Source organism: Alternaria dauci, chromosome 1, assembly GCF_042100115.1.
Source record: "Alternaria dauci strain A2016 chromosome 1, whole genome shotgun sequence".
In the NCBI taxonomy this organism is placed as follows: domain Eukaryota; kingdom Fungi; phylum Ascomycota; class Dothideomycetes; order Pleosporales; family Pleosporaceae; genus Alternaria; species Alternaria dauci.
The window spans coordinates 4,361,444-4,373,977 of record NC_091272.1 but is presented as its reverse complement, the minus strand read 5'-3'; the positions used below and the strand labels follow the sequence as shown (position 1 = coordinate 4,373,977).

Below are 12,534 nucleotides of genomic sequence, written 5' to 3'. Positions count from 1 at the left end.
TGGGGAGCGGAGGAGGCGAAGTTCAAGGGGAGAGAGCTGTGGATTGGGGTTCTGGAACGGTGTCTGAAAGGTTAGTGTCTAGGCTCTTGCTTGTCCTAGTAGAGCTTTGACTTGTTCGGCTTGCTGACGGGTGTTGACAGGTCAGAGTGCGTTCAGGGATGATGTGACTGTCTATAGTAGGCTGTCGGCGATGTGAACGACCAAGTAAGCGATTCAAGATTAGCGCAACAGACTGAGAAACCTAAGAGTGCAAGTACGAATACTTTTCGGTCGCACTGGAACCCACTCACACGGTGGTTATGGGTCTTGTAATCCAAGCGTCTAAGTGGTGATGTAGGATACACAGCCACCCGTTCGCTACCATACAACGACAACAACGGAGCACGAAAACAGTTTTCGCACACCATTCGACTTCACTATTCTTTAACTCAAATACATCAAAATGCTAAATACGACCTCACTAGGTGTGTTAGCAGCAACGCTCAACGTTGCCAACATATCTACCTTCACAGGCATGATGATCACCACCACGGCTACTCCGGTAATCGCGACAGTGACATCCACCATTTCGTTACCAACCGCCTCTACAAATTCCACCAGCAGCATCCTCACAAGTGTCGGGAGTCTCCAAACTCTCCCATCCAAGCCCATCCAGAACACCCAAGGCGACTGTCGCCCCCAAGCCCCAGGCTACGGTCCTGTCCCAGAAGAAGACAACGCGTCGTCCTTTTACACATCTCCCCTAATTCGCACTCCCGCTCTAGAAGCTACCACACCCCCTGACTATGCCCGCGCTTTTCGCGCGGCGAATGCATCGTACGTCGGTACCAACTACCTCGGATACCACGAACTGGAAACATACAGTCCAACCGAGTGTGCGAGTAAATGTCGCATGTGGGGGGCATCTGGCATGGAATTTGAGCCAGAGGTTACCTCGACCACCCTATTCCCAGATGAATCTGGTTCCTCCACTATACCTACCAGCACGCCCACGCCACGCGCGCAAATGTGCAACAGCTTCAACATCTATTTTGAGCGCTCCCCATCGATCAATCTGGGAGAGCGGTGCCAGGACGCGGATAGTCGCACCATCATCAAATGTGCACTTTGGGGTGAGGGCAACATGCGGAAAGACGGTGCGACGAACACAGGGTACAAGAATTGGGATTTTGAAGTTGTTATCGCGGGAAGCAACGGATATGTTCTGGGTGCTGAGAAGCAAAAAGAGTATGAGGAGGATGTCAAGACTTCTGAGGGTGAGAAGAGTGCTAAGCTGGATATGGTTGCAGCGTTGATGGAGAGGTTTGTCGTGGGTGCTGCGCTGCCGTTCTTGATAGCGGTGGTTATGGGATTTAGAGTCTAGACCATGCCTACCTGCTCCTATGTAACTTATCTATAGTGGTCAGAATAGAAAGCGTGATAAGCCTAACCTCACCTCACCTTGATTCCTTGGTACATCGTTTTGTGTAGTGCTTTTGTTGTCACGTCAAAGTTTTGTCTATCGCATATTTATGTAGGTATGCTCGGTGGAAAATCACGAGATGACGGGCTATTTGTTGCAAAGGGATTCATCATGTGTGAATTTTTTTTCAGAGTTATTGATTGACATCGAAGAGTTGTCGGTAAACGCCTGCACATTGTATCTTGAAAATTAATCTCTAGTCCTCTACACAGCTATCATGCACTACTATAAATACCTTCTATCTCATCTAAACCTTTCCATCATTATACGTCAGTTGATAGGGCGGTCAATAATGTGAGATTTCTGCTGTGATGTATCTTTCTCCTAATGCTAATAAGTCAAAAAGCATGTGCTGACTTCCCTTTAGCTCGGCTATGGTTGTAACTACAACCTTACTTACTCAAGGACGGAGAGATAATCTCAGCAGAGCCTTCGCTAGAGCACAGCCAAGCAGTTGTGAAGACGAAAAAAAATTTGATGGAAAATCAGGAAATCCTGATCGACACGATCAACATCATTTCTGTGCCCATTACCCGAATCGAACGAGTGATCTTCGCATTACAAGTGCGACGCCTTACCGCTTGCTGCATGTCGTTAGTTAATGCTGCTCAGATAACGTCGTATTGGTTAACTTACGCCAAACGGGCGTTGATACGCTGAATATGATTAAATGAGCGTGCAGATCTATTATATTTCACATTGTTTTGGCAGCATCCCATGCCTGGAAGCTTGTTCATGCGCTGCCTGCGTGTCGTTGTCATGCCGGTAGTATGTGCGGGGAAGCATCTTGATATTTGCCGAGCTCATTGTTCTTTCTGGTCGCACTAGCTACTGGCTTCTGCCGAAGACGAGCCTACCCGGTCAGCGGCCACGAATGCAGTCATTTCTCTACCCTTATAGACGGATCGTATGCAATTCGTCCGCCGTCCGCGTTGATTCCTCGAGATCAGGATATCTCAAATCTTTAACATAGACGACTCTATGTCTTGGTTCATGATTCCATTTCAGAACATCACGTCTTGTCTCGTGCGAATGCGCCCAGCCATAGATATAGACAAGATACCCTGTAAATATGGTGCCAAGTCTTGCGTATAACCATCATAGACTCGTAGCCTTATTCTAAGATTGGTGATCGTGCGCGATCCATTGTGTCAGATACATAGGTAGCATTGCAAATGTTAGAAGGCCAACGGACGCAAGTCTACGAACATGGTTCCGGAACTTGTCGCGTAGCAACAACGTTACCAGATGAGAAACTTTGCTGCCTGCAATATTCCTGTCGGACAGGGAGAACTGAAAATGTGCCGATCTGTCAACTATACGGTTTGGTAGTGCTGTGTGGCCATGGTTGAGGATTCCAAGGTTAGCCTCACCCTTGTCCCGCGGTTAGTTCAAGGGAAAGCTCCGACCACCGCTACATCATCGCAGCAAAGGCCAGGCAACACGTACACCAGTACTTTCACCCTACACTACGCTGTCATCTTACAGTCCTTTCCGATGGTATACATCACCCGTACACGTTAAAGATCTAATCTTCCACAACCGAATCTTCCCGCCAAAAACTATATTGGTTGCGGAGCCAAAATGGCGGATACGGACATCGCATCTCTCACAGCCGACCAGCAAGCCGCCCTTCAACAATACACCGCCGTTACCGACCAACCGACCTCTGATGCGATACCGTTGCTCCAACGCGCGCAATGGAACGTCAATATAGCGGTGACGCGCTTCTTCGACGGCGAACCGACCGAAGATCCGGTCGCTGCTGCTGCCGCCCAGCTACCACCGCCCCAAGACACCCGCCGACAGGAGACACTACTTAATGGTCTTGCCTCACCGCGATCATCAACAAGTAGTGGGAGGAGAGTGCGGATAGAACCTGCCCCGAGAGTGGTCCCGCAGCCAGAAAGCCAAGTCAGCACACAAGTTCCGCTAGTGCTGGCCATTTTCTTTGCGCCGTTCTCGCTGGTCTACTCGCTATTTGCAAAATCCTTCCGGTTATTGGGATGGATCTTCCCCTTCCTGCCGCGCGCATGGGGGAGGGTTACAGCTAGCAACATCAGAACACCCACCTCTCAGCGCAGCGCAAGCGGACGCCGACCTCTGAACCCACGAGACACAGCGGCGCGTTTCATCCGCGAATTCGAGGAGGAATATGGAAGCCACAACCTGCCGTTCTTCGAGAGCGGATACGCACAAGCCTTTGATCTGGCGAAGAAAAACCTACAGTTCTTGATGGTTGTCCTGGTCAGCCCAGAGCATGACGAGACATCATCTTTCGTACGGGACACACTCCTCTCACCAGAGGTCGTCGAGTTTGTACGAAACCCCGAGAACAACATCATACTTTGGGCTGGCAACGTGCAAGATTCCGAAGCATACCAAGTTTCCGCTGCCCTGTCGTGCACCAAGTTCCCTTTTACCGGTCTGATCGTACACACACCCCAGGTTTCGTCAACAGCTATGGGAATCGCGGCGCGTGTAGCTGGTCCGACGCCCCCACAACAGTACATTGCCAAATTGCGACAGGCAATGCAGCAACACACGGAGCCGCTCAATCGCGTGCGGAGCCAGCGCGTGGAACAACAAGCGACACGAAGCATCCGAGAACAACAAAACAGCGCATATGAACGCTCACTGGCAGCGGACCGGGAGAAGGCCCGCAAGAAGAAGGAGGAGGCAGAGCGCAAAGCTCGAGAAGAAAAGGAAGCACTCGAACGCGAACAAGCCATCGAACGATACGCACAAAATCTCGCTCAATGGAGGCAATGGCGTGCTGCATCTATACGCTCTGAGCCCGGGCCCGACGACAAGGACATTGTGCGCATCAGTCTTCGTATGCCAAATGCCGAGCGTGTGGTTCGCAAGTTCGCCGCAGATACACACATCGAGGAACTCTATGCATTCGTTGAATGCTACGATATCCTGCAATCTGAAAAAGGCCTACAGGAGAAAGTGGAGAAACCAACAGATTTCGAGCATGAGTACAAGTTCCAACTGGTCAGCCCTATGCCGCGCGAGGTATATGAGCTCAAGATTGGTGGTACAATTAAAGAGCGTATTGGACGGAGCGGTAATCTGATTGTTGAGCGGACCGATCTAGAAGAGGAAGAGGAAGACGACGAGCAGTGATCGCATGGAGACGAGCATTGAATTGGCGTTACACTATCTGCTCGACTTAGCGTGGGACGTGGATATCTACTTGGGTTCTGGACACGATGTCTACGTTGGTTATGAATGTAAGAATCTATGTATAGCATTGTACGCGCGTTTTGTTGTTTGCAGTGCTTCGACTATTCCCTGATCCACGTAACCTGGTACATGCTTGCCAAGACTGTCGATAACGCAGCCACAATTCCGTGTTCCGGATGTTTGAGTCGCACAGCCTACGCTGCTCCGGGAGCACAGGCCATGTATTAGCGTGAATGCAGCCAGCCCGATTTCGTCACCCGTCCTAAGCTTTCGATCGTCCACTGCCATCACGTTCCCTATAGAAACAACCGACATGACCCTCGTAGCGACAAAATAACATGGACAGAGCTAAGACTCGCAAGCCACATAAAAAATCGCGAAATGGCTGCTTACCGTGCAAAGGCCGCCATGTCAAAGTGCGCCTTCCCATTCGAGTATTGAAATCTGCATGCGACTGACCATCTTCAAGTGCGACGAGCAAAAGCCCAATTGCGCAAACTGCGTGAAGCAAGGCACCGTGTGTGAATACCGGCCTTCCACGGGTCGGGATAGTCGTGAGGCTTCCAACGTGTCGCCTTTACCGCTTGGAACGCCAGCTTTCACGCCATCATCCACAGACGGCACTTCCGGTTTCCTTGACCAACAACCACTACCGGACTTTGGGAATGCTATTGTGAATGGCGCTTTTAGTCAGCCAGATCTGACGTTGAACATACCCCAATTACGATTGCTCCAGTACGTATTCTCATATGTAGTTGAGTCTCAACACATGGTTGTACTTCCATGATCTGGTATGGCCTAATGAGCAACCGAAATTGTCTATCTCATATATATAGGAAATACACCTAGAAGTGTAAGCTAACTCCGTGCGTAGTCACTACACGACCGTCACAGCCAAAAGCCTAGCAGCGCATACTGATGCCGAGGAGGTGTTTGCAACTACTTTGATACAGATTGCATTCGACCATCCCTATCTTCTCCAAGCGGCTCTTGCACTCAGTGCTTTGCACTTGAGCCGAACTTCAGAACCAGAAGAAGCCCAACAATACTCATATCAAGCTGGGAAGTACCATGAAGCAGCTCTGCTCAACTTCCAGACAACGGTTCGCGATATCGAACCTTCGAACTTTAAAGCAGTCCTTTTGTTTGCCGGAACGCTATTCCCACACGCCTTTGTTGCTTCACTTACAGCTCATACTGATTTGGATCATGTGTTCGATAGCGTCGTTTCCAATCTCGTCCTGACTAGGAGGATTAGACCCATGGTAGCCGGTGTCTATGAACAAATGAAGGAGAGCGAACTAGGTCGTGTAATTCCAGACGACGTGAAGAATATCGATTGGCAGACCGAAGAGCAACCGCCCAATACTGAGCTCGTACAGCTCCGCAAGTTCTCAGAGGTCGTCCATCACGTTTACCCTCCCGACATTGTCGATGCATATGGATATGCCTGTCATATCCTCGAACTCGTATTCCGGGTTGCAGAGAATTCTACAAAGCCGCCTTCCGACGCACTCTTGAAAATCTGGATACACCTCGTCTCCGACCGCTATATCGAGCTCCTATCTGAAAGGCAACCAGGGTCTTTGATCATCTTTGCACACTATGCTGTCATCATGCATAGAGCAGCAGAGAGCTACTGGTATCTAGAAGGAGTTGCAGAGCAGATACTTCTCATTGCAGATCATATGGTCCCCAATGAATGGAAGTCGTGGTTGCAGTGGCCGAAGGAGCAGATTCGTGGTGCCTCCGTTCCGCCCACACCGTATTCAGGACATACGACATGAAGCCTGAAATGTAAACAGGCTTTTACAACCTCTCAACATCGTGTCTCCGAACCGCGGATGCCTTCAGTCTGCTGTATGAAGTGAGCCTTGCTCATGGAACAAGCCGTTCGACGCGGTAATGCTACCCATTGCGCAGACACTGGGTCGCAATTTTGCCTGAGCACTAGCAACAGACGTGAAGCTATTGCATCGAAACAATATTCCTGCGCCAAATCGGCATTGTTTGTTCCTCTCGTCAAACTGCTTTGGGAAATGCTTGCGAAGAGTGCTTGGTAGGCTTGATGAAGTCTTAATTGTAAGTGAAAGCGGCCTAGCTCAAGTCCCCACACATTTACTTACTGTTCAGACCACCGATATGGAACATATTCCACCAGTTCAGAAAGACCTATACCCTGATCCAGATACATTCAGGAGGAGGCTGTGCGAGACGAACGGGGCAGACAGCTTTTCTATCTGCACCAACTACGAGAAGTGTAACGACGTATACTGGACGCGACACTCAAAACCTTTATCCTGCTACCCCGTGTTTGAAACTACTTTATGTGGAGAGCTAATGTATGATTTGAGCCACCGCTCAAACAATAATCGAAAAGGAGGGATCCGAGTATTCAGAGAGCAATGCGATTGGCTCGTCGTATTTGAGGACGCTAGTCGTATGCACGGACCCCGTTCTCTCTTCCCTGAGGCATCTACATATCCCAACGGGCGACGGGAACGGGTTGCTCAGGCAATCTTTGTACGGGTCTAGAGAATCCATGTACGAGATACGGCTAGGCGGGCTGTGCCCCACAGCCATCTGTTGCGACTTCTATACATAAAGACCATGCCATTTATTCCTCCATTAGCCAACCCCGGTTATAACACTTCTATTTCAACAGTGTACTACCTCAGACACCGCTCACACCATCAAGCTCAGTGTGTTTCTCTCTGGCTTGGCTCTGCTATATCAGACGGGCTCCTGACCATTGGCGTCTACCATATACATCTAATCCCACCTCACGATGTCGAGACCAGCAGACGACTCCTCGGCAGTGCCAGAATATGTACTCTGGCCGTACACGCCAACCATAGCATCTGGTGCCATTGCCGCCGTCGTTATGTTCATACTATTCTTCGTCCACACATTCCGCCTCGTCAAGAACAAGACATGGTTTTGTATACCGTTCGTCGTTGGAGCTCTAGTATGTTATTTACTACCCACTACCACCAGCTTCTACACATGGAAATACTTGAATAGAGGACAAGAAGCTAACGTCTGCCCTAGTGTGAAGCCATAGGTTACTCCGCTCGCGCCGCAGCCCATAACAATACCGAAGGCAAAACACCTTACATTATCCAATCCACACTCATCCTCCTCGCGCCCATTCTATTCGCGGCTTCCATATACATGATTCTCGGTCGTCTCATTCGCCGTACGGACTCTGCGGAATACTCTCTGATACGGGTCAATTGGTTGACCAAGATCTTCGTTGGCGGCGACATTCTCTGCTTGTACGTTCATGTCTACCGTTCACAGTTTGTATGAATAACTATACTAACCTGATCTCTAGCATGATCCAAGCCGGTGGTGCTGGTATGCTCGTCTCAGCCGATGACAAAGACGGTTTCAAGCGCGGCGAGAACATCATCCTCGGCGGACTGATCCTTCAAATCCTCATCTTCGGCTTCTTCGTCGTCGTAGCGAGCATCTGGCACGTACGACTTCAAAAGGGACCTACAGCTTCGTCCGCGGATATTCCGTGGACGAAGCTGATCTGGTTCTTGTATGCTGCTAGTGTCTGCATCACTATCCGTAACCTGTGCAGGGTTATTGAATACGCTATGGGCAAGGTATGCTCCACTCCTCCTACTTTTTCTAAATGTGGACAGATCACTAACAGAATCTAGGATGGTTACCTACTCTCCCACGAATGGCCCATCTACGTCTACGACTTCCTCCCTATGATGATCACGCTTGTAGTATGCATCTGGTGGTATGACCCCAACATCAAGCCGCGTCGCAAGACCGATATCGAGTTTGCTCGTCGATAGAGTAGTCAAAACATACTTTTGCATGAGTGACGGTATATGACAGCAGGAAACGGGTCTAGAGGAAGCTTGATAGCAGGAACGGAAGTGTTTCTACAGGCACGGCATATTTGTTTTCTTTGTGTAGCGTTCAGGCTTATGCGTTTTGGATGAGGGAAGAGCGCGTCGACAACAGTAGCGATGGAGGTGTTATGGGATCGTTATAGATATCTAGTATAACTGATGCAGATCTTGTTTGGTCTAACGCTTTGTTCTTTGCCACCTTCGTTGCGCTTTCATGATGTTATTGCTTTGACGACAACCTGATTTTGGATATTCGGCCTTGCTCATATTGGAACTGCTCGAGAAACATAAACTACTCGGTCTTAAACTGGGTACTAGCCATATCTCTTTCTGTGGCACTATCCACATCCTGACTACTTGCGAAACCATATCACGGGTACTCCACGCCTGTCTCCTCGACCGCCCTTTCTTTCCCTCTAACCCAAACCTCAGAAACCTCGATTCCTCTACTCTTGCCTGTCCCGCGCATCATCAATCGCCTGAGCCCAATTATAGAACTTCATGTAAATACCCTCCGTTATCGTGATGCAGCTCGAGCCAACTGCACATCCAGTCCAAAGACCCACCAACTTCATATCCTGTTTGAAACAAAGGAAAAGTGCCAATGGCACAGCAATAATATAGTACACAAAAAGGTTACACCAACCCCCGATATTTTGCTTACCCAAGCCACGGAGCAGTGCATTCACTAGTGCGGTGGTGGAGTCGGCGAATTGGAACGCGGCAAGTAGGGGCAGTACGGTGGCTACTATGCTGACGACTTCCGGATCGCTGGTAAAGGCTTTGGGAAGGATATTTCGACAAGCGGTCAAGAATGCAAAGTCGATGAGACCGATGGCGAGGAAGGTCAATATATACGTTTTTGTAGCGGTGCGGGCTGCGGAGAGGGAACCCGCGCCGATTAGGTTGCCCAAGCGTGTTGATACAGCCACGCCGACCGAAAAAGGTACGTGGTAAATAGCTACTGCGAGTGTCATGACGCTGTGGATGTTAACATTTGCTGAATACGTTAAGAAGGAGTAGTTCTTACATCGACTGCGCCGCCAAATGGGCTGTGGAAAGATAGCTTGTGGAGAATGTAAGAATGTCCTGTAGAAAAATTAGCATGTACTCGATATTCGTCAATGCACAATGCAGAACGTACAAAAGCCAGCCACTCCGTCTCCACCATGACGATACCCGGGACAGCCAGTTTGGCCATGGGTCCCCAATTCGTAAAAGCAGCTTTGGTGAAGCCACCCCAGCATTCCAGCGAAGACGGATTGACAAAGTATACGTAAATCCAGAGCAACAGCGGTAGGAGGTTATTGGAGATGACAGTCGCAAGTGCAGCTCCCGTCAAATCCCAATCCAGAACAAAGACGAAAACATAGTTCAAAGCTATGTTTATGGGCGTCGCGATAAGTAGGACGAAAAGTGAAGCGTTGAAAAGGCCCTGGGCTTGCGTAAACCGCTTGCCGGCCTCAAAGATGGCGTAGCCCGGTGCTCCGGCAAGAAGTAGAGAGAGGTAGTATCCGGCAAGATGCGCGATTGCTTTTTCCGGAACGAGAGCTGCGAGGATCCAACCAGAACATAGCCAGATCGCTGCAATAGGGATGGTAACAGCCAGCATGAAGAGTATCATGCGCTGAAGATGGAGGCCCACCATCGTCTTCTTTCCGGAACCATAGGCTTGCGCGCAGAGAGTATCCAAGGACGTGGCCAGTCCCTCGTAGACTGCGAGTCCGGTGATGTTGGCGGTCATCGTAGCCAGAGATACCGCACCAAGCTCATCCGTCCCGACTATAGGCAATATCAGTCAGCTTGTGTCCGAAAGACTCTCTGTTCTGGGTACTTACTATGTCCGACGACGAATATGGTGACCAGGCTGAATGAGTACTGCAGTAGGTACGTCCCCATAAGCGGAACGCTGTACTTTAGCAGCAACCTGGCTTCCTGTCCCGCCGTCGTTCCCAGCTCTTCTGTCGTCCCCTCTCCTCCCAGCAAACTCTCAATCTCAGAAGGATCCGGGATTGCGCCATACTGACGCTGCTTCGCCGCGTTATCGTGCGACTTGAGCAAGCCGACGCGCTCAGCCGTACTCGTGGAGAACCTGCGCGCTTCCGGGGCGTCCATTGTGTTGTATGTGATGCCACCGCCAGAGGTAAAGGGAAACGGAACAAATCCCAGCGCTAAAGACGAGATGTCATTATCGTATTCCAGGTGCTTGACTTCGTTGTATTTGTCGACTTTGTCTCGCCGCGGCTGCGATCTTACAGTCGTCGGCTCGGGCTGCCAGAGTGGGGCGAGCAGCTGGGCCTCTGCCGTCACTGGCGCATCTCGGCGCATGGCGATATCGGGCAGCTTGCAGCGATGCAGCAAAGCGTCGGGGGACTAACGAGGGGTGGGCATAATCTTCCTGCGCCGTGTGGAGTTTCTGTGCGACGAATTGCCCAGATGCGGGAATGTTTGTCCAGAGTCTGCAGCTTTTCACGGGATTTTGTGGTGCAAGAGGGCACTGTCATGGCTCATTTCCCGAGCCAGCATGTTGTCAGGGTCTCCGCTGCTCTCGTTGCCATGTTTACTGCGAACTCTGCCCGCACCTTCCATTCGCAACGGCGGGCCGTGGGCGTAGTCTGGTAAGAACGAGGCGGTCGGGCAACTTGGGGTGCGTGGCGATGATCGTACCATTGTAATGCGCATCGGAAGCAATCCCATTGGCAAGGAATGGTTCGTGATTCAGTCATCTCCGACACACCCGGATCGCGACGTTGCGCTACTGTCGAGTATGCATGTGAATTACCTCACTGAGCATATCTAGACATGCGCGAACTATCCAGCTGAGATAGAGAGGACGACTCGTCTGAATCTTATCGTTCGGAGCGCTCGCGTGCGCGATTGTCCTCGGAGCCTGGCTGATTTGCGTGCAGCTTTCCATCAACAAACTACCTCGCACTCGCCGTCGGCGCATCCTCCATCGTCTTTCCGCCCATGGTTGTATTTGCCTTTGTTGGTTTGAGCGTCGTGTATGACAGATGTTTATTTGTTGTCATGGTCCAGACCTGTGGTGGAGCACACCTAGGTAATGTAGAGCAGCCATATCTAAAATGCGAGCAGAGCAATAGCTCTAAATCGTTTTATCTTACAGCCGAGAACTTGACATCACAATAACGTTGACACAGCAGTGCATATGGCGCAGCAAGCCACGACCATCTTGAGGCGCATTAGCAAGAGTGGTACACCGTGCCCAGGAAGCCTTGGAAGCCATCCTGCACCCTAGTCTGCAAAGTCATCGACACATCTCATACGAATTCAGATCTTGGCTTGCACTTCGGGCATATTCTGGAATTTCCATCACTTCTTCAAGCACATTCCTCACAGTTCTATCTCTTTCCTATGCCCTCCTCGGATTCTAAATTGTACCTCACACAACCTACCATTCAGCATTTAGATCCACGCTGTGCACAAACACAAAGATAGCCTTTTTCTTCTTTTCCCGGTGTCGCTTTCATGAAATACCGCTCTGTATGTGCTTGGTGAATAGAACCGCGAAGCATTCTATCATCCTATCTATCTTGGGCCTAAAGGGACCCATCTCGTATCGTCAGATCCACAGCCGCAGTCCCTATCCCGCAGCTCCGCTCCTTAGTCTACATTCCATTTCTTATCGTGCCGCGAGGCGATTTCCAAATCTGGAATAGCTAGATGCTTGAATTCTTTGCACATGGATGTCAAACGGATGGTAGAAAAGACGAATGTGGTTAAAATACGACACAAAAGGGCGAGATGAGCATCCTGTCCTAGAACATTCGTAATGAATACAAAAATAGATCTTAGCATAGAACAATCCACCACTAACAGTCCATGACCTAGACAAAGGAAGACTTTACCCTGTTTTCGTACCTGAGCCGGAATAAGCTACGAGATGGCAGTGAAACTCTCGAGAATTTACGCTTCGTTGTTTTCAGTCCTTGTTAGTGAAAGCTGCACGAGTACCAGAATATCCCAGCTTGTTTCCTGGTC

At 50.0% G+C, this 12,534-nt stretch overlaps 5 protein-coding genes across 5 annotated transcripts; 4 read left to right on the top strand and 1 right to left on the bottom strand.

The window, feature by feature from the left end:
• Positions 1-442: 442 nt before the first annotated feature.
• On the top strand, positions 443-1,363 carry ACET3X_001366 (uncharacterized protein; the record flags this gene model as incomplete). Its single annotated transcript, XM_069446649.1, has 1 exon — positions 443-1,363. The coding sequence occupies one exon, from the start codon at positions 443-445 to the stop codon at positions 1,361-1,363; it is 921 nt and encodes a 306-aa protein (XP_069311608.1).
• Positions 1,364-2,873: 1,510 nt separating this feature from the next.
• Positions 2,874-4,730, top strand: ACET3X_001365 (uncharacterized protein). The gene has a single exon (XM_069446648.1). It carries the CDS (start codon positions 3,047-3,049, stop codon positions 4,592-4,594), a length of 1,548 nt encoding a protein of 515 aa, XP_069311607.1. The 5' UTR covers positions 2,874-3,046; the 3' UTR covers positions 4,595-4,730.
• Positions 4,731-4,992: 262 nt separating this feature from the next.
• On the top strand, positions 4,993-6,441 carry ACET3X_001364 (uncharacterized protein; the record flags this gene model as incomplete). The annotated part of the gene is made up of 3 exons (XM_069446647.1): positions 4,993-5,070; positions 5,124-5,389; positions 5,529-6,441. The coding sequence occupies 3 exons, from the start codon at positions 4,993-4,995 to the stop codon at positions 6,439-6,441; spliced, it is 1,257 nt and encodes a 418-aa protein (XP_069311606.1).
• A 1,001-nt stretch (positions 6,442-7,442) lies between these two features.
• On the top strand, positions 7,443-8,472 carry ACET3X_001363 (uncharacterized protein; the record flags this gene model as incomplete). The annotated part of the gene is made up of 4 exons (XM_069446646.1): positions 7,443-7,622; positions 7,706-7,932; positions 7,992-8,271; positions 8,329-8,472. The coding sequence occupies 4 exons, from the start codon at positions 7,443-7,445 to the stop codon at positions 8,470-8,472; spliced, it is 831 nt and encodes a 276-aa protein (XP_069311605.1).
• A 352-nt stretch (positions 8,473-8,824) lies between these two features.
• ACET3X_001362 (uncharacterized protein) lies at positions 8,825-10,860 on the bottom strand (the record flags this gene model as incomplete). Its single annotated transcript, XM_069446645.1, has 5 exons — positions 8,825-8,862; positions 9,197-9,513; positions 9,563-9,621; positions 9,677-10,314; positions 10,371-10,860. The coding sequence occupies 5 exons, from the start codon at positions 10,858-10,860 to the stop codon at positions 8,825-8,827; spliced, it is 1,542 nt and encodes a 513-aa protein (XP_069311604.1).
• Between the last annotated feature and the right edge of the window lie 1,674 nt (positions 10,861-12,534).